The sequence below is a fragment of the Schistocerca gregaria genome, chromosome 3 (assembly GCF_023897955.1).
Source record: "Schistocerca gregaria isolate iqSchGreg1 chromosome 3, iqSchGreg1.2, whole genome shotgun sequence".
Taxonomy (NCBI): domain Eukaryota; kingdom Metazoa; phylum Arthropoda; class Insecta; order Orthoptera; family Acrididae; genus Schistocerca; species Schistocerca gregaria.
Window position 1 is genome coordinate 358,152,173 of NC_064922.1, and position 22,567 is coordinate 358,174,739.

Consider the following 22,567-nt stretch of genomic DNA (forward strand, 5'->3'; position numbering starts at 1 on the left):
CTCTCGCAGTGTCCGGAGCAAGTATGGTGGGTCTTAATCACCGGTGTCAATGTGTTCTGTTTTCCATTTCCAGGAGTGTATAATAACACAGAGATATTGACATGCACGTCCAGCTATTGGGACAGTGTTATTAGGGAGGTAGTTGAGATTAAATTAGTGAGCAACCTCGTTAACAGGGATGGAGGTTTCCGTTTCAACTCTGTTTGGAATCCGGCTCTCTCCCTTGTCAAAAAACAGAGGGACAGAGTGAATGCTACCTCACCTGCTAATTGATAGTCTCACTATCGATAGCTCTGACTTTGGTCATCTTTGGTGGCACTAGTGTTCAGTGTGTTGTCTTTCTTGCTCCAGTCCGAGAACCGAGGTTTTAAATTTGCATGTACGCCGCCTGTCCGTTGCAGTTTGCCTTGAAAATGGCGGGGTGTTCTCCCTCCTAAATATTGGCAGTGTTACCTGGCTGAATTACCGGAAGTTATTTGAAAGTTGTATACGCCAGGAGAAACTCGGGTCTCACACGCAATGATTGTTGTACCACCATACAGCGAGACCTTCAGAGGTGGTAGTCCAGATTGCTGTACACACCGGTATCCCTAATATCCAGTAGCGCCTGCTCTTGCACTGTTGCGTGCCTGTATTCGTCGTGACATACTATCCCAAGTTCATCAAGACAATGTTAGTCCAGATTGTCCCACTCCTCAACGGTGATTCGGCGTAGATCCCTCAAAGTGATTGGTGGGTCGCTTTGTCCATAAATAGCCCTTTTCAATCTACCCCAGGCATGTTCGATAGGGTTCATGTCTGGAGAACACTCTGGCGACTCTAGTCGAGCGATGTCGTTATCCTGAAGAAGGTCATTCAGAAGATGAGGACGATGGGGGCGCGAATTGTCGTCCATGAAGACGAATGCCTCGCCAATATGCTGCCGATATGATTGCACTTTCGGTAGGAGGATGGCACTGACGTATCGTACAGCCGTAAAGGCGCCTTCCGTGACCACCAGCGGCGTACGTCGGCCCCACATAATGCCACCCCAAAACAGCAGGGAACCTGTACCTTGCTGCACTCGCTGGACTGTGTGTCTAAGGCGTTCAGCCAGACCGAGTTGCATCCAAACACGTCTCCCACGATTGTCTGGTTCAAGGCATATGCGACACTCGTCGGTGAAGAGAACGTGATGCCAGTTCTGAGCGGTCCATGCGGCATGTTTCGGGCCCATCTGTACCGCGCTGCTTGGTGTTGTGGTAGCAAAGATGGACCTCGCCATGGACGTCGGGAGTGAAGCTGCGCATCACGCAGCCTATTGCGCACAGTTTGAGTCGTAACACGACGCCCTGTGTCCACACAAAAAGCATTATTCAACATGGTGGCGTTGCTGCCAGGGTTCCTCCGAGCCATAAATGTAGGTAACGGTCATCCACTGCAGTAGTAGCCCTTGGGCGGCCTGAGTGAGGCATGTCATTGGCAGTTCCTGTCTTTCTGTATTCCTCCATGTCCGAACAACTCCGAAACACCTGGACACTTCTCTTGTTGAGAGCCCTCCCTGGCACAAAGTAACAATGCGGACGCGATCGAACCGCGGTTTTGACCGTCTAGGCATGATTGAACTACAGACAACATGAGCCCTATACCTCCATCCTGGTGGAATGACGGGAACTAATAGGCTGTCGGACCCCCTCCGTCTAATAGGCGCTGTGTGCATGGGCGGGTTTAGTGGCATCTCTAAACAGTCGAAGGGACTGTGTCTGTGATACAATATCGACAGTCATCGTCTATCTTCAGGAGTTCTTGGAAATTATTGGTTCAGAGGTTCATTATAAAAATGTTTGTTTACTGTAAAATACTAGCTTATGTTGTTGTAAAGGTATTGAAATATTGTTCTGTCATTGGATGTGCCTCATTTTTCTGAGATCGCAGGTTTATTCAGATTTGCACTAATTTTTGACTGTGAACTATTGTCGACTATCAAAGAGCTGTAACTTAGCCATCTTTAAAATTCTCTGACACTCCGCCATTTACCGGACCATCTCATGCACAAAGGTCATGGGAATAACAGCCGTCCAAATTTCCAGCGGGATTTTCCTCATTTCCGACGACGCTTCTAGTATTTACATCTGGACTCGCTCGTACCGGCCGCCTAACGGGAAGCTGGAACTGCAGCGGCTCGTCCAGAGACCTGGGCCCGCTAACATTCAGCCGTACAACATTTTGAGCTCTTCTTGTACCAGTTCTAGGCGGCCGATTAGCTTGCCAACAGACACCTAACGTTACATGGTAGAGAAGGGCGTGTGACAGCGTTGTAGTCTATCCCAGATGTTATTCAATCTGTTCATTGAACGAGCAGGAAACCAAATCAAAGAAAAATTCGGAGTAGGAATGAAAGTCCAGTGAGAAGAAAAAGTTTGAGGTTTGCCGATAATACTGTAATTCTGTCAGAGACAGCAAAGGACTTGGAACGGCAGTTGAATGGAATGGACAAAGAAGATGAACATCAACAAAAGCAAAACAAGAAAAATGGAATGTAGTCGAATTAAACCAGATGAAGCTGGGGGAATTAAACTAGGAATCGAGACTTTTAAAGTAATAGATGAGTTCTGCTATTCGGACAACAAAAGAACTCATGGTGGCTGAAGTAGAGAGGATACAAAGTGTCGAATGGCGACGGCAAGAAAACACCTCCACAGAAAAGAAATTTGTTAACATCGAATATAGATTTAAGTGTTAAGCATTTGTAGGAGCGTAGTCACGTATGTAACTGAAACATGGACGATAAACAGTTTGGACAAGAAGAGGATATAAGCTTCTGAGATGTGGTGCTACAGAAGAATGCTGAAGGTTAAATGGGTAGATCACAAAACTAATGACAAGGCACGGAATAGAATTGGGGAGAATAGAGCTTTGTGGTACAACCTCACTAAAAGAAGGGATAGTTTGATAGGACACATTCTATCAAGAGATCGCCAGTTTAGTACTTGAGGGAAGTGTGAGAGGTAAAAATCGTAGAGGGAGACCATGAGATGAATACAATAAGCAGATTCAGAAGTATGTAGGTAGCAATAGTTTTTTTGGAAATGAAAAAGCTTCCGCAGGGTAGAGTAACATGGAGAGCTGCACCAAACCAATCTTTGGACCGAGGACCACAACAACGATCCACTTCCTCTCTTGAAGGCTTTTTCAAAGTCGTATTACAATTTACCATACACATAAACGTGACGGTATTAAAAACTTAACACAAAACTGACTTTAACTCACTTGTTCTAGCATACAGTGCAGTCACCAGAGATAACATAACTCATCCACTTGCTAAGTTGGCAGTAAAGAAATTGATACCCCTTGAAAATGAACATAGGTCATTCATTCAACATTCTCCAATTAAACGTTTGTGTGAGTACAATATACATCAACGAAGAAAAGCTACAAATGCTACTCCTTTGTGGAGAATATAAGTTAGCGAAAGAGCAAATGCAATATTGTTTCCTTATTGGTTCAAAAATGGTTCAAATGGCTCTAAGCACTATGGGACTTAATATTTGAGGTCATCAAGTCCCCTAAACTTAGAACTACTTAAAACTAACTAACGTAAGGACATCACACGCATCCATGCCCGACGCAGGATTCGAACCTGCGGCCGTAGCAGCCGCGTAGTTCTGGACTGAAGCGCCTAGAACCCCTCGGCCACCGGTGCCAGCTTCCTTATTGGTAATACGGATTCATATAGTACTTACAACCGACGTGTTGTGTACAGTAAAAGAAGTCTTTGCTTAAAAAATTTACCGTCATCAGTTTTCGTTTATTGTGTCTGGAAGTAGGCGTAATGCTTCTCAGGTAGATTAAGTCTGTAGAGACGGTATCCTGAAAAAAGGCCTCCCTTCCCGACGCATATTTTCTCGTCTTCCTGTGACGCTATAGGTGACGACAAGTTTCAGAATCAGGCAACGCAACCATCATAGAACTCGCACAAACAAAACCGCCAGAGTTCCTGTTCTCCAATTTGATGTGATGAATCCACTCGCAAGCACACGCCAGCTAGAACAGTAGATTCTCATTGCTAAAACCAGTGTACATGACACTCTAACGCGAAATTTAACCGACAGGAAAAAGATGCTGTGATGTGCAAATGATTAGCTTTTCACAGCACTCACACAAGGTTGGCGCCGGTGGCGACATCTAAAACTTGCTGACACGAGGAAAGTTTCCAACCGATTTCTCATACACAAACACCAGTCGACGGCGTTGCCTGGAGAAACGTTGTTGTGATGCCTCGTGTAAGGAGGAGAAATGCGTATCCGACTTTGATGAAGGTCGGATTGCAGCCTATTGCGATTGCGGTTTATCGTATCGAGACATTGCTGCTCGCGTTGGTCGAAATCCAATGACTGTTAGCAGAATATGGAATCGATGGGTTCAGGAGGGTAATACGGAACGCCGTGCTGGATCCCGACTGCCTCGTATCACTAGCAGTCGAGATGACAGGCATCTTATCCGCATGGCTGTAACGGATCGTGCAGCCACGTCTCGATCCCTGAGTCAACAGATGGGGACGTTAGCAAGACAACAACCATCTGCACGAACAGTTCGACGACGTTTGCAGCAGCAGGGACTATCAGCTCGGAGACCATTGCTGCGATTACCCTTGACGGTGCATCACATTTACGAGCGCCTGCTATGGTCTACTCAACGACGAACCTGGGTGCATGAATGGCAAAACGTCATTTTTTCGGATGAATCCAGGTTCTGTTTACAACATCATGATGGTCGCTCCCTGCCCTTATGTTGTGGGGCACCCTTCGTCTGGCTTCTTTGTAAAGACCAGTCCACTGCTAGTAGCTACACAACCACCGCCACAGCTTTCGACTTCATCGGAGCAGGTAAACCCTTCTGCTTGACACTGAAGGTACCTTCGAAGAGACAACGTCCCTTAAGAGAGGATTTTATTATCAGCAATCACAATCATTAAGGAATAAATGTATTGGGAAATCATTGTAAGAAGTCTAAAATCTTTAAAAAAAAGTTTTCTGCAAGATGTACCGTTATCTACGAGGGGCGTTCAGTACGAACTGCAAGACATTTATTTTCTGAAAGCAGGTTGATATTATTCGTGAATCCAGTGCACCATATTATTCCCCACTCTTTTGATTACAATACGCTATTGTTCAATATAATCTCCATTCAATGCGACGGCCTTACGCTAGCTTATTCGGTTGGCCTGTGCGCCCGCACGGTACCATTCTACGAGCCGCCGACGTCGGAGCCAATATCTTGTTACATAAGTAACCTTCCCATGATCGACGTACTGTTTCCTGCGGAGTGCGTCCTTCATTGGGCTAAACAGATGGTGGGGAGCCTCTCAATGAATTGCTGTTTTGTTTCCGGTGTAGAAGTGATGAACCTATTTTTCATCACCTGCGACGGTGTTCGCCAAAAAATTGTCAAAATTTGCCTCGTATCTAGCATGCATTTCCACACAGAGCGTTCTTCGTTGCTGCTGATCGTCTTCTGTAGCGCGGCAAGGAACCAGGCGGGCAGACACCTTTGAGCATCGGAACTGGAGGACGAGTGTGTCAGCAGGATCAACAGAGACATACAGCTGTACAGCGAGGTGTTTGTTTGTGATCCGTCGAACACCATGAGAGTGTCCGCACGTTCCCGTACTGCAGGAGCCACAGCAGCGTGCGGGCGGTCGGCACGTGGGAGATCGGACAGGCTAGCGCGACCTTGTTGCGATGATGGCAGACGCCTCACCCAACGACTCGCCCTGTTTTTGTTCACTTTCAGGTCTCCATATATATTCTGCAAGTGCCTATGAAGATCTGCGACGCTCCTGTTTTCCGGTAAAAGAAACTCAGTGACAGCTCTCTGATTAGAACGCACCTCCGTTATAGACGCCATTTTAACGGCTACGTGTAGCGACGCAACCTATCGAACCTTCGTGAAATTAAGGGGACAGAAGACGGAATATTCCATGATGTGCTACAACAAATTCCAAATTTTTTAATCAAAATTGGTCGAGAAAAAAGTGTGTTACATTACTTATTGAACACCCGTCGCACTTAACAAAATATTCTTACTGCTCCGTTCCGTTAAATAAACAGTTTTCTACCCAGAACAACCACCTCTGGCCGAAATAACGCCTGGGCTTTGAGTCAAACAGAGCTTGGATGATGTGTACAGGTACAGTTGCCCATGCAGCTTCAACACGATACCACAGTTCCTCAAGAGTAGTGACTGCCGCATTGTGACGAGCCAGTTGCTCGGCCACCATTGACCACACGTTTTCAATTGGTGAGAGATCTGGAGAATGTGATGGCCAGGGCAGCAGTAGAACGTTTTCTGTAACAAAGGCCCGTACAGGACATGAAACATGCGGTCGTACATTATCCTGCTGAAATGTAGGGTATTGCAGGGATCGAATGAAGGGTAGAGCCACGGATAGTAATACATCTGAAATGTAACGTCCACTGTTCAGAGTGCCGTCAATGCGAACGAGAGGTGACCGAGACGTGTAACCAATGCCACCCCATACCATCAAGCCGGGTGATACGCCAGTATGGCAATGACGAATACACGCTTCGAATGTGCGTTAACCGCGATGTCGCCAAACACGGATGCGACCCTCATGATGCTGTAAACAGAACCTGGAGTCATCAGAATAAAATGACGTTTTGCCATTCGTGAACCCATGTTCGTCGTTGAGTAGACCATAGCAGGCACTCGTGTCTGTGAAGCACCGTCAAGGGTCTCCGAGCTGATAGTCCATGCTGCTGCAAACGTCGTCGAACTGTCTGTCCAGATGGTTGTTGTCTTGCTAACGTCCCCATCTGTTGACTCAGGTACCGAGACGTGGGTGCACGATCCGTTACAGCCATGCGGATAAGATGCCTGTCATCTCGACTGCTAGTGATACGAGGTCGCTGGGATCCAGCACGGCGTTCCGTATTACCCTCCTGAACCCACCGCGTCCATATTCTGCTAACAGCCATTGGATCTCGACCAACGCGAGCAGCAATGTTGCGATACGATAAACCGCAATCGCGATAGGCTACAATCCGACCCTCATTAAAGTAGGAAACGTGATGGTATGCATTTCTCCTCCTTACACGAGGCATCACAACAACGTTTCTCCAGGCAACGCCGTCAACTGGTGTTTGTGTGTGAGAAATCGGTTGGAAACTTTCCTCATGTCAGCATGTTGTACGTGTCGACACCGGCGCCAACCTTGTGTGAATACTCTGGAAAGCTAATCATTTGCATATCACAGCATCTTCTTCCTGTCGGTTAAATTTCGTGTCTGTAGCACGTCATCTTCGTGGTGTAGCAATTTTATGGCCAGTAGTGTAACGTTACATGCATTCCCCTAGTGAGACAACAGCAAGTGAAAATATGTAAAATATTCCGTCGTCCTTATCCACCCAATAAACAACGTTTCGAAGGGCCTCATACGCTGATCTGAGCTTGTTGATAGGCCTGTCTGTTTGCTGAGCCTACAGTGTGTTCCTTGTCTGCGGTGCAGGCGCTGTTCGAGCTGGAGCTGGCGGGCTGCAACGAGGTGACGGAGGCGGGCCTGTGGGCGTGCCTGACGCCGCGCATCGTCTCGCTGACGCTCTCCGACTGCATCAACGTGGCCGACGAGGCGGTGGGCGCCGTGGCGCAGCTGCTGCCCTCGCTGTACGAGTTCTCGCTGCAGGCCTACCACGTCACCGACGCCGCGCTTGGCTACTTCTCGCCCAAGCAGAGCGGCTCGCTCTCCATCCTGCGCCTGCACAGCTGCTGGGAGCTCACCAACCACGGCATCGTCAACATCGGTGAGTGCTCACTCCAATACACTTCACACGTTGCTCTCTCACCTGCCATCAAGACGCCATCTTCGCAGGCCTTATAACGCACCAATCTGTTGTAAAGTTACCCGTCGAAGTTTTTCAGGTTCTCTCGCAATCGACATACAGATACACAGTTCACGAACCACTTACAGTGCATGGTACATGGCGCTTAGTCCTCTATATTGGCGATTTTCTTTCTACTCTAAGAAATCTAATACCGTATTTGGGAAGCTAACAACGCAGCAGTAATCCCTGTTGAAAACTTACCATCAGACACGCTCTAGTGAAGCCACTACATGTCTTACCACTTTGTAAGACGCAGGGTTATTAAACTACCCGAAGTAAGTGTATATTACAGCAGTTTTCCTGGTGGCGTTCCTCAGTTAAGGCCATACCCGCACTACCTGTATGTTAAGTGTGTTGCACATGTATCATGCGTTACCTCATAACTATCGCTTTCTCTACGTTTTCCTTAAAAACCGGAAATGGTGAATCGTCTAGAAACTGTGTGAGGACAGTGAAGGGGCTGTATAACCTACAGAACATTTTTGTTCTACTTATCTTCCTGCCTCTTACTTAAATATAAGCAGTATTGATAGCAAAACTGAAGTCAGTATTTAACTAAAGTGTTTTTAAATTGTGGATTTATAAAATGAAATACAGGAATGTCGTAGTAAAAATAAATCAAAAGCTCAGGTTTATTATATAACGATAGAAACGCATTTTCTTCAACAAAAAAGTAAAATAAAGAACTTCAAGGCAAAATATGTCACTCATCACTTCAATACTTCGTCGAACTTTTATAAGACATGTTCCTTTCATTAATAAACAACTACTGAATTTGTCAGTAACAACAGGAAACTCTTGCCTTTGATCATGACGAAAAAACGTTCTAACGTTCTATTTAGTATAAAATAACAACAATAATTGATTATAAATACTTTTTTCGGACGTATAAACTGTACTTGCATCAAAAGTAGTTGCTTTGGTTAATGAAAGAGGAAAAGTTAAGCAATCAACTAATCTTTATTACTTATAAAATACAACTTGTATTCCATAAGGATGTAAAACACACATTGGACTAACACTGTATGATGTACAACTCTAATTATTTGCAAGAAATCAAAGCAACAACAAAACAAAGAGAAATTGGCGGCTCTCAGTCTCTCTCCTACACATTCATTTATGTTTCTTTTCTGCAAATGTTAACAGTACTACCAATAATCCTACCACTTACTACATAATTTATCAGTGTACCACAACTACCAAACCGTACTCTCTGAATTAATAATTATAAATTTAGTGGTCTTGACCACAGCATAATGTAATAACAATCGATTTAATCGGGGGAAAATTCTTGTACCTAGGGAGAAATCACGTTTTGCAGTTCCTCAAGGCTTACTCTCAGGTCCCTTATTGTTTCTCATGTACGTTATCCATCTTCCATCTAATATACAACAGACAAAATTAGTTGTTCTTGCCGCTGCACTAGAATTTTAATCATTCTAAGCACACATACAGCAACAGAAGAAATGGCAAACAATGTTCTTATATGTATCGTTGACCAGTTTTCTGCAGATGGCCTCACTCTCATTTGAAGAAGACAGAAGATATGCAGTTATATACATGTAGTTGCATTAGACCATTGATAAGTGCAACACATGTTGAGTAAATAATAAATACGGTGAAACTTCAAAAATTTTGGTGACCTTTGTTGATGAGAAATTAAACTGGAAAAAGCGAATATCGGAAGTCCTAAAACAGCTTAATTCAATCATACTTAGACTTAAAATAATAGCAAATCTTGAGATATTGAGGAGGGATAAATCAGTAAATTGACGTATCTTACATATTTGCATTCCATAATGTCATATGTAATAATATTCTGGACAAGCTATCTTTAAGAAATAATTTTGGTAAAGCCGCGCTGTACGGATAATATGTGGTGCTTACCCACGATCATCTTGTAGATATTTGTTTAAGGAATTGGGTATTCTGACTACCTTGCTTCACAGTATATTTATTCCCTCATGAAGTTTGTTGTTAATAATCCACTGCAGTTCGAAAAAAAAACAATAATATACATAATTACAAAACCAGAAGCAAAAATGGTATTCATTACTCCACATTAAGGATGTCTTTAGCGTAAAAAGGGGTTAACAACGCTGCAACCAGAAAGTTTGGTCGCGTACCCAGCGATATAAAATGTCTTATAGACAGCAAACTAAAATTTGAAACAAACTAATAAGTTTCTACCTGACAACTCCTATTCCGTAGAAGAATTTATATTATTGTAATGTGTAAAGGTGGTGGGTGGGACTTACTAACTTATAACTGTATATTTAAAAAAATGACAAAGTATGAAAGCTAGAGGAAGAAACCTCTTAATATGCTTATGAAGTCCTTGGATACTGACAAGCAACGTTAGTAGTGATGTTTTTGTGGTTAACACGGTACTAATTATAGTGTAAGCATGATCTGAGGAGAGTTGCTAGTCAACCGAAACTGGTTATGATCTAGTTGGTGTTATATTACGGTATATTGAAATGAAGACAAGTGAAATTCATAATATAGTATTGCCAATCACCGTACGGCTTTGCTTCATGGCTCTGTAACCTGGCTATATTAGAAAATACAAGAATACATAGATTTAATTGGAATACGGGCAAGCTAGCGTACAAATGATGTTCACTGTCTACAGATCTCTGTTTATTCCGCACCACACCCTGTACACGTGTACTTGGGATATTCAAAGTTCTACGACTACATTCCACAATATCGTATAAATAATGTTTTAACATTAAGTAGTTAAAGTACTTCGAGATCTTATACCAGCTGCGATTAAGTCACATGATAAAACCATTTTGTGTTGTCCATCCTGATTACTACGCTCAATTAGATGGCGTCTCCAAAACCCTACAGTCCTTGTGACCTCAGGTTGATGTTCGTTCTATCTCGTATATGTACGTGCGAGATCGGTCGATAGCGCGATCCCCACATGTTTCTATCAACTAGAATGTTTGGATATAACTGAGTAATAGTGACATTAAATTAATAAACACCTTCCCTAAGAAATTCATTAATTTCTCTAAGCTGCTTAGATTGTAATATAAGTTATTAAAATATTGTTTGATGCCTAAGGCTATCGGATCTCCATGCCGAGAGCGTGTCGGTTCCCCCCTTCTCAAGCTGAATCGGCTATTTGTAGCACATTAACTGCTTCGGTTCTGCCTAGTAATTAACGAAGAGCGCCTGCCTCCAGTACATCCCGGTAAGCGCTATTGAATGAAACTTTTCTGATGCGCTGAAAGCAGCTTACATCAAGGTAAGAAAAAGTAGATTGGATGAAAAGAAACAGCGACTCCATTACCGCATGGGGTGAGGGAATGTCTTCCACCACTAGGATCCGAACCGGGTACCGTCAAGTCAAGCGCAACCGCACAGGCATTGGTTAGCGAACTCGGCTAAGAGGATAGGCGTATTGTTACGTAGCTTTGCTCTAATATCAGTACTCTTAACTGTTATCTAACGGAATTCCGTGAGGATGTCGCTATTTTTCCTCCCCAAAGATACACACTGTAGTTCCTAGAGGAACTAAGTTACATTTTCGTGTCAATCATACCGACCTAATAGAATCCTAGCGGTGCATTTATGACTGAGTACTGTTGTGTTTAATCGATATGGACTCAAAACCCACGAATAGGACTCTAGACTCCGCCACAATAACATCTTCTCTACAAATACTGTGTACATTTTCTGGATTACACTGTACTGGATCTCTTCTATGTAATAAATGAGATGAAAAGGATGGGAAATAATCAAGTGGTAAATAAACGAAGATCCTATAATCAAGTATTTGTTGCCGATTGGTCAGTGGAAGTTGCACACACCAGCTTCCTAAAACCCACCAGAGGAGCAAAATACATTACAGGAAATAAAGGATGACTTAAAATTCGGTAAAGAAATCGAAAGCTGTTGCAAATCTTCTTGGGCACTGTTTAAGAAAATCTGTGATACATAAACGTTGGAAACAAGATCTTCCATTATGGAGCCCAAGCATGTGAAAATAAGCTTAATGTTTTCTACTCTCTTGAACACGCCCTACTTTAAATTAAAATCCGTGCAGGAAAAGAGAATAGTGAATAACTTTAAACGCATCTTTGCTTCACATTTAGACACACCTTGTCTCTCTAGAAAGGACAATGTCCTGACTGACCAACTCACCATCGCCCAGGCCAAACACCTAAGGAATAAACCTGAAATTTGGAGAATGTATGCGTTTTCTACTGTAGGCGTCGTTTAAAAGGGTATTTTTCGAAATTCCAACCCTAATAGGGTGAAATAGGATATAAAATTTTTCGTGAAAATGTATTATGAAAGCACTTTAAATCTCAATATATGAAATTTTAATTTTGGTTTCTCAGTTAAAAATAAAAAAAATATATTTCACTATTTTTAGAAATTCAACCCTGTGGGATGAAACGTTTTACGGAAATATTTCATTGCACAAGCATTTTTAAAAACTTGAAAACTGGTGTTTGGCTTCTCGTCTAGAGGCAAAGAAATATGTGTGCCACTGTTTTTGTAAATTCAACCACTAAGTGGGTGAAATGGGGTCAGCCCAAACCGCTAAGAATAGAAACTTGAAGTTTGGAGAAGGTGTGGATCTTATACTGAAGGCATCGTTTAGGAAGTAACTGTCCCAAATTACACTCTTAAGGGGGTGAATTACAGGATGAGAGGTTTTAGGGAAGTATGTCGCTATTAAGGGAATTTTGAAGCTAAAACTACTAAGAGAAAAACTGGTATTTGGTTTGTCACCCAGAAAATAGAACATACATGTTTCAGAATTTTTGGAAAGTTAACCACAAAGGGGATAAATAGCGGGTGAACGTTTGTTTGAAAATAAGTAATTACTAAAGAACTAGTAAAGGATTTTTAAAGATATACCTATGACAATTAGTATCTGGCTTCTCGGTTAGGAATTTAAAAAAATATGTGTTTCAGTATTTCTAGAAATTCAGCCCCTAATAGAGCGCGATTGCGGATAAAAAATTTTAAGAAAACATTTCGTCACAGTAAAAAATTTTAAAGTTAAATTTATGGAAACTGGTGTTTTATTTTTCGATTAGACATAACGAAATATTTGTTCGGGGATGAAAGTTGTTATAGAAATATCCCCACAAAAATGCAAAAGGTATGATTAATAAGAACTTTGGACTCCAGCTACCAGAATTGTTTTTTTGTTAGAAGTACATCCGTGAAAGACCATGTTTATATGGCCTTAAGTAGCATGACAAGTTAAGAAGGTGTTGCAATTTGTGAACAACGTAAGAATTTCTATTAAATAAAAACAAAAAAAAATATCTCTGCAGGCCATACAGTCTACAAGAGCGGGGCAGTGGGTGCTACGCTAGTTAGATTATGCAAATCATTGTCATGCTCACATGCTACCTTACTAAAATTTATTACCGGCTTCGGTTTTGCAGCCATCTTCGTATCTAAAAATAAGAGAATATAAACAGAAATATGTCAGTATATTCGTAAAACAAGAGAATATGTTTATTAAATGTGTGACTACAGTGAACAAGTGACCTAAAAATTGCAGAAACGACACACAGCGCTTGTGGAATGTCTACGGAGGCCTGGTAGTGAACAAAAGCACTGCGAGTTGCTTGGCGAGGCGTGCAAACCTGTCCGATTTCCCGCTTGCCCTGCCGGCCACACACAGCTGTCCTAGCCTCAGGAATCTGAAGAAATGGCCTCATCGTGTTCGTCGCCACAAAAATGCAAACGAACTTCTCCTTCTTCGTGACAATGCAAGGCCTCACACAATTCTACGCACAGGAGAGGAGCTAACAAAGCTTCGTTGGCCTGTTCTTTCTCATGCACTCTACAGCGAGGATCTCGCAATTTCCGACTCCCATCTGTCTGGCCCAATTATGGGTGCAGTACGTGGGGGATAGGGACGTTATTGATGCAGCAAGGCGTTGGCTCCGATGTCGACCAGGACAGTGGTACCACGAGGGCGCACACCCCCTCCAACTGAGGGAGCGTAAGGCCGTCGCCCTGAACGGAGGTTATGTTGCTTTGGAGCCAAAAGAGTGGGGAATAATATGTTGTATTGCAAACCCGAATAAAACTGACCTGCTTTCAGAAAAAAAAACGTGTTGCATTACTTATTGAAGAAACCATAATTAATAAATGTGCTGTGGGCAGACTTGTCCTCGAAGGCGACAACATCCACAGGGCTGGACGCATGACTTCCTCGTTTGACAACTCCTGCCACGCCTCCGTAGACATTCCACAAGCGCCTATGAATACCTGCGCTACTCTGGTTTCCCGCCAAAAGAAACTCAGTGGCAGCTCTCTGTCTGGAACGTACTTTCGTCACAGACGCCAGTTTGACGGTTATGTATAGCGCCGCCACCTATCATAGCTTCATAAAACTGCAGCAGTTAATGCGGTAATATTAACCGATGTCCCACAACAAATTTCGTGTTTTTTCAACAGGAATTGGTCGAGGAAAAAAAATTGTTTCATTATTCGTTGAACGGCCCTCGTAGTACGAGGGGCAATACTTGATCATGAAGAATCTTGAAACAAGCTTCTCGTTTATGTTTATGGTTGATATGCCCGCTAATCCCTCTGGGCAGAACAGGTAATTAGGATTACGGAAAGGGCCAAATAAGGTTGGGGTCAGTTTCACCTTATAATTGTAATTTACTGTAATTTAATAACACATTTGCAACCAAAGCGGCACATAGCCGAACCTTTACCAAATGCAACTCTTTCACGTCTGAAGGTCTCCAAACAAAAAATCTTAACAAATCAACAAGATAACAATGCAATCAATAAAAGCAAAAAAAAATAAATAAATATTATATATATATATATATATATATATATATATATATATATATATATCACTGCTCTAAGTGGAAAGCATCAAGGCAAAGCAGATAGAAAAAAACATATGCAAGGTGCAGTACCAATGGCTGACGGGCACAATTTTCAAAATTTTAAAATATAATACCGTCATCTTTTAAAGGCAGAAAGCCGCAATGTTTAAGCTTGAAAGATAATTTTAAGAATAAAGTCGCAAGGCTGAAATCACACAATTAATTTTCGAAAATTTTTAAAAAAGCATAACCATAAGCCTTAAATTTTAAGTAGCTGAAAACACATAGTAAACACCGGTGGGAAAGACAACGGCACTCAGAAGCCTCCACGGAGGTCGGTCTGCCCTCGTTCACTTAGGTGGGACAGATGGTGAGCCCAGCTACACTTGATCCGTCGGAACCCAACCAAAGGACAGCCACGGACCGACCGACAAAACGATTTGCTTGCCACCAACCGGTACATGAGAACTGAAACACCAAAATGTTACGGACGTAGTTATCCACAATCAAATATTTATTGTATTAATCTATCAAAACCTTCGGTATTTGAAAGCACTACTCAACCTTGACGTCCTGGGTCGGTGAGCCACGAAGCTCGTAGCGATCGGACAGCTCTACATACTCTCCGACACTGCGCAGGGACCGGCAGCGGACCCAGCCGACCGCGCCGCACGGAGATATCTATCCTCCCTGGTCCGCACCAACCGACCGACTCCTCTCAGAATCTCGACAACATCTCAAATAGTCATCAGTGGAAATAACACGAACTACACACACAACCTGACAAACACTTGCAGGAAGACCTGAACGATACGCAACAGTAACTAAACACGCGCGGAGACGAATCGGGAGTCGCGCACACACACAGCCCCGAATCATGAACGATCGGCGAGCCAAAACGCGTCGTCCGGTAGGACGACGGACCGACGATCCACCAAGAAACAAGACCGGGGCCCGGCTCAAGTAATGCGTGACGGCAATGGTCGGGCGAACCATGTCTACGCACACCTCACAGCTCCAACCTGTCTGCATTAGTGCCGCATTGCAACTCCCCGACTGGCAGGTCCGGACTGCGCTCCAGAGGCGTTCCAACTCACTGGCACACCCGAACGACAGATAACGACCGGGAAGTAATAGCAGTCAAGCAAAGATAATACGAGAGGGGATATATCGATACGCGCTGCTAGCGCCGGTCACGGCCAGGCAAAGCAGAAACTCAGTGACACCAGTAATTTAAATTAACGTAGTGAGGTGGAAGAACGTCAAAAAAAAAGGGCGTAAAAATACATAATGGCGGGAACCCGAGCCACGCACAGATCAGGCGACCCGGCCAAGGTAAGAAAAGCATCCCGAAAAGCCTCACAGAACCACCTCGAGACTGGTCTGCTAAATCCCACAGCATACGTCTGGGACTACTATTGAAAGAACGGCTGAAACATAGCAGTCAGCAGACCTGCGAGTTGATAACTTGACGGGAGCTAACCATCAGTTAGTGACTTCAACCGGATACGATATACCTGAAGAAACTTCTGGACTGGAGGTCACTATCGAGGCTGGAGGAGGTGATCACGGTATTCTCGTTTAAAACCTTCAGGCTCTCGTTTTCCAACTGGTGTTCTCCCATATGTGTGAAGCTTTAGTCGTGACTTGGACTTGCGCCCGGCACTGCTTAGCATATAGGACCGGGGCAGGAGAGTGAACTGCGGTGAGTGCGGTGAGTGCTTGGGGGGCTGCGACTGCCCATCGATTAGCGGGGCGGCTGCTGGTGACGGGCGGCCGCGTGTATCTGACGGCCGCGGCAGGGCCGGAGATGACGCCTCCCGCTCTCTGATTGATTGCGGCGGCGCTCGCAGCCGTCGCTTTGTCTGCCGGCGTCACTCCCGCCGTCTCCTGCGCTCGCCTTATTGGACATCTCGAGGTTGTCCTTTTCGTGGGAGAATCGCCACGTGCAGAAGTTTTATCGCCGTGACTTCTAGATACTGTTTTCTGATTCGGTCACGTCAGAACGGTTCCCACTACAAAATCACGTAGTATTCCTCCACAAGACCTGTGCAAATCTAGTAAAGCGTCTTCGTTTGCAATGGTCACGGCGTTTATTAACCCCTTCAGACCCTCTGGCTGTAATTGTGTGCATTAAATTTTACTGTGTCTTAACTGCAACAGATATATTTTCCCCAATAGAAATCTGAGCTACGCATTTGACAATGTTCAACATTTTCGTCATGTGTAAGTGCTGCCAACTGTTGGGCAGCACTATGAAAATATCAGCAAGCCAGTGTGGCAGTTCGTAGTAGTTAGAGAATATTTCATAATTAGTTTTTTAGTCCATAAAATGAAGCCAAGTGTAGAGAATATGTTTTGAAAACGGATACATATTTTTCTATAAATTTTGCATCTAAAATTATTAAAAAATCACCTAGAGCATTGTTCCTTCCTCCAGAAAAATTTCTGGTCTGACAGGGTTAAGTAAGACTTGCGTACCGTGACCCACTACCTCCATACGAGACACGCCTAATTTTTTTTATAATTTTCTTCTGTTACAAATAGTTGTATTCTTTACATTTTTTACACCTTTGCCTGTACTCTAACCAATCCTCTAACATTTTTTCCACTCTCAACTTCAGAACACAGTTCTGGAAGCGCTCGAAAAATTTTGAGGTGAAGAAAATCGCATTCAGTGCAGTTTTTGTTTGAGTCAAGGGTACAAAAAAAGTTTTCGGCGATTAATCACATCAGTAGGGCATCACAGATTAGTTCAAAGATTTTTTTCGGTCAAATAATCAACAATTATCAATAATCAGTCAATAATTCAATTGTCTGCAGCACATATATTTTTATCATGCTTTACCGTTTTCGAAAAAAATTAGGGATATCATAAATCTTTAGACTCTGGAAATACATTTATGCGATGTATAAGAAGAATATTATAGAATCTTACTTAGTAGGCCTATTGGTTTATCAGATGTCAATATCTTATTCATTAAACCATAATGCTGCAATATGTCCAGAAATGTACATATTTTAAGCGCTTATTGTAACCACAGACAGACAATTTGCAGAAACTGAATCATTTCTATCTAAATGTCAAGCTATTGTACTAGCAGCAAGGAACATTGCAATCCCACATACTTTTCCTCCGTTCCTGCTTAACCTTTGGAATTACCCCTAAAGGACTTACCTTAAAAGTTCCCATCTCTGGGTGCAATTCCTCCTTCCACCAATCTCTCCTGGACTTCCAGAACCTTCAATCCTCAGCCCTTACCCAACTTGTCCTGAATCTCTACACTACTTCATGTAACCACCACTCCCAACAGCTCCTATCTCTCTTCAAAGTCCTCCACCTCTCAAACCCTTGCTTGGAGAACACACTCAGGAACATCATCCCAGAAGCCTTAAAATTATAGCAAAGGTGTTTAAAGAAGTTACATATAATACATTTTAAGAATACATAGCACATAGTTCTATTATATAAAGGGAATGGGCTACTTTTCACATTCTATAAGAGATGTGATACAATCAAAATAGTTCCTTTTTTTAATGTAAGTTTGTCATTCAACAGGTACTTTGAATTTTTGTGGGAATGTTTAATTATTTAAAATTATTCTGAAAGTTTCATTTTGTAGCCCTTCTCAACTACTTACAAAATTTCAGATGCTCAACAAAAAACTTTTACAGAGCATCTTAAATTAAAAAAAAAACAGATACTATTTTAATCACATACCATATCGTATAAAAAGTGAAAATTATATATATATTTCACATTTTATAACATATGTAATGAAATTAGTGCCAATAGTGTCTGTTTTTCTTATATAAGATGATATAAGATCAGAATGTATTTCTCTATTTTGAGATGTTCCGTAAAATTTGACTTATATGAATTCTCAATGTCTTTGTTGAGCGGTTCAGCTAAATGTTTATCTAAACATAAACTGACAGTTTACAGTAACTGTATCACATTCATGTATATATATCAAGCTGTTGTGCTAGCAGCAAAAGCTGTAGAAACAGCTGTGTGTTTGCAAATTCAAGTGCTCAACAAAGAAAGCGAGAATTAATATGAGTCAACTTTTGCGGAAAATCTTAAAATAGAGACACATTCTTCCTCCTCCACCCTTGCTTAACATGAAAAGTTTGTATATATTTGACAAGGGCTACAAATGAAACCTTTGAAAATAATATGTAATATGTAAACATTCCCACCTACATTCAAAAGATTTGTTGAATGATCAACTTGCATAAAAAACACACTATTTGGATTGCCTATTATCTGTTATAAAATGTGAAAACTAGTCTATTTCGTTAATATATATTAGAGCTATGTGCTTTTTTTTCAAATGTAGTATTCATGGCTTCCTTGTATAACTTGGTTATGCTTTTAAGTGTTTTTACATATATTCCTTGCTGCTAGCACAACATGCTTGACATACATATAGACATAATCCACTTACTGTAAACTGTCTGTCTGTGTTTACAATAATCACATTCAATACGTACATTTCTGGATATATCATGGCGTTATGGTCCTATGAAGAAGGTGCAGAAATCTTCTAAACAAATACTAAGGAAGTTTTCTTAATATACTTCTTATATTTCACGTAAATTTACAACCAATATCTAAATATTTATAATATCACTAATTCTGTGAGCTTCTGAAGATGACAAATTAATTAGTCCAAACCGGTAAAGCATAATAAAAATACATATATCGGCATCTGACGACCGAGTTTTATTCTGCAAAATATATACTAAGGTTGAAGAAAATTTCAGGTATGAACGAAATAATAAATAATCGTTTGACATTCTGTTTGGTAGCTGATGAAAAACGATGCCACGCTTTCGGCTGTTTCTTTCTGATCTCACCGATGCCTTGTGGAAGCAAAACTGTAATGTACCAAAACTGTTGACTCTTAGCTGGTCACTTGTTGACGTATTGCGTGCTGGGTCTGTCTCGGGAATTTGCGGCCGAGTTGGTTAGCGATTCGACGAAGTGACATGTCAGAAGAAGAGATTGAAAGGGGAATTTAAAAACTTTTGTAAATTTTTTACTACCCTGTAACAAAAAAAAATCTTGAGCAAGAGCCACGAGGAGAGCCGCGCGGTCTTGGGTGCATTGTCACGGTCGCGTTGCTCCCCGCGTCGGAGGTTCAAGTCCTCCCTCGGGCATGGGTGTGTATGTGTTGTCCTTAGCATAATTAAGTTTAAGTTGGATTAAGTAGTGTGTAAGCCAAGGGACCGATAACCTCAGCAGTTTGGTCCCATAGGAATTTACCACCACCACCATCTTGAGCGGGGATGTCATATTTATTTTTGCTACTTGCGAACACATGGAGAAAAAAGAAAACATCCTCAGCAGGGATGCCTTGAACAAGCCCAAGATTTTATCACGATGCTTACGTTGCGTTCACAAACTACTGGGTTGTGTAGATTTTCTTACTCGATAGAATGATATTGGCCTTGTAAAACATTAATACTGCTTATACGCGCAATGGATAACTTGGTTGTTCGTACACAAGCACAGTAGTCCTGACAAAGCATTGATTTCACTACAATGCTTTACTGCACATAAGCCTCATTCCGTTTCGAGAAAAATAACCTTTGGATCACGACGTTGGAGAGGAATAAACATGTGAAAATGAATCAAGTTTGGACTCTTACTGGTTATCAATAGGAGATGGGATCGATAAGTAAACGGAATGGTAATCTATTTACTGTTAAAACATATGATTGCCAGGAATGTTCACAGAGGGAAATAGAAGGGCCTTAACATGCAAACACGCAATTTAGAAAGGTGATATTAGTCTTAAATGTTTGTGTAACAGAGGCAGTAGAATGAAATGGTATAAATGGGAGCAGTATTGCAGGCGTGGTCAACTTCGTGTGGGTGGGTGGTATTGGACGAGGATAAGGGGAATTATTAGCACGTACTATTATGGCCAAACATTCTAGAATCCTAAAGGTGGTGAACTACTGCCATTCAACCCGTTTGAGCGTACAGTGTGAGAACACATATAAGTTACTAGGTAGGTAGCGTAGTCGCTAAAGTACATTTAAGTCGTAAAGAGTGAGGATTCTCTACGCATATTGGTAATCATATTTGCCATCATTTCACATATTACAAAATGGATTGCAATGTAACTTGATGGGTACAAGCAACTCAACTAGCGGCACGGACTGCCATCCAAGGCTATGTTCAACATCGAAAAAAATGCCTAAACCTGCGTCTTCGAAAGAAAAGGATCGCTAAATGGTGAAGTTAGGGTGTTGGAGTCTCTAGTTTCTCCGCTTCATCAGTTTACAATTATTTTAGACCAACCATGATGCCCAATGACCCACTCACAGTCAAAGTATCGAGACCTAAGATCCTGGTTAACAAGTTCAAAAATTGAAACCTCAGGTCTTGATTAATACATTCAAAAATTACGAAAGTTCCAGAAAAATACTCCCAGAGTCTCGCAAGCAAATATGTGTGTGAATCAGGAATAGAGCAATTCAGAAGGGACTGAATGCAACGGAATCTATGCATGTGGTACAGTTTCGTCACGGACTAAGGCATTCACCCTTATTATCACCCTAAAGTTTAAATAAAAGCGACCAAAAATATAATCGCAAGTACTCTATTGAACTACTCTCCTGATCGAAACATGTTAATGCCGACTACGTGCTGAAATAAAACAAATTGTTATGCAACTCTAAAATATACCAGGAAGCCACGAGATGCTACCATCTCATACTCACACGTCTCGAAACAAAACGTCGGGCGCTCGTGATTTTCGCCGGTCGCGTCCTCACGGGCTGTGGAGGGGGGATGGAACCGATACCCAGCACCAACCTTCCATTTACAGATGTTTTAAATGATACGGTGCACCTCTGGCCTGCCCTGAACTCATTGCTATACCCAACTGCCCGAGTACCGTTAAGTTGGCAAAACGGACATACAGTGGCTACCTCTCTATTTCCCCGTGGGACTTTCAAAATGCACTCATTGATTCATATAATCACTCACAAGAGTAAACAAGTAAACAGGAGGAACTGTGGATTAAACGGGTACCAATACATCATAAATAAGTACATTTGCCCACCGATCTTTTCTCCAGAGTCTCATCACCTCAGAGAAAGAGTGTCTTGTATGTCGTAACCATCCTCGGAAGTTCTATATGACAACGTTTATGAAATGGAATTAACTGTACCGTTTCAAGATGTCGCCCACAGCCTTTTCGCCACTTATCCCCAGGGCGGCGGACAGCACCGATTTTATACAGTATAGTGCATACACGGCGTAAAGACTATTTACAGATCGATCAAAAAGATTAAGGAGTGTTTCAGATCGGCAAAGAAAAACAAGACCTACTCGCAGTAATTGGGAATATATCACATACCATATAACAAGTCTACAGGGTCACCCAAAAGTACATTAACATTTGAAAATTTAATACTCCACAGAATAACGTAGGTAGGGAGATAAAAACTGGCACACATGCTTGAAATGACATGGGGTTTTATTGAAACCAGAACGGGACACTATTATGCCACATAATTATGCTACTAAGTACACAAAATGATCAGCAGATGGTGCTTCATGTAATACAAAAGCATTAACTACCGTAACAATTGATTTTTAGTAAATACGTTGTTATTTATAATAAATGCTCAATAAGTCGGCCGTCATTCATCAACAATACCTGCAGTCCAGGGACATTGTTGTGAACACTACTGTACAGCATATCAGCAGGTATAGTGAGAAACGGCCGTCGGTTGTTTCTTTTAGCATCCCGAATGAGGTCAAGCGATGGCGGTGGACCTGCGATTTCAAGTAACCCTACAACCAATAGTAACACGGACTGAGATCTG

At 42.2% G+C, this 22,567-nt stretch overlaps 1 protein-coding gene across 1 annotated transcript in view; it reads left to right on the top strand.

Annotated features, from left to right (window-relative positions):
* Nucleotides 1–22,567, top strand: part of LOC126354038 (F-box/LRR-repeat protein 16) — a 766,827-nt gene that overhangs the window by 394,717 nt on the left and 349,543 nt on the right. The window contains exon 3 of the mRNA XM_050003382.1: nucleotides 7,508–7,799. Within this exon, the coding sequence (XP_049859339.1) occupies nucleotides 7,508–7,799 (292 nt within the window). The remainder of the gene's footprint in view (nucleotides 1–7,507; nucleotides 7,800–22,567) is intronic.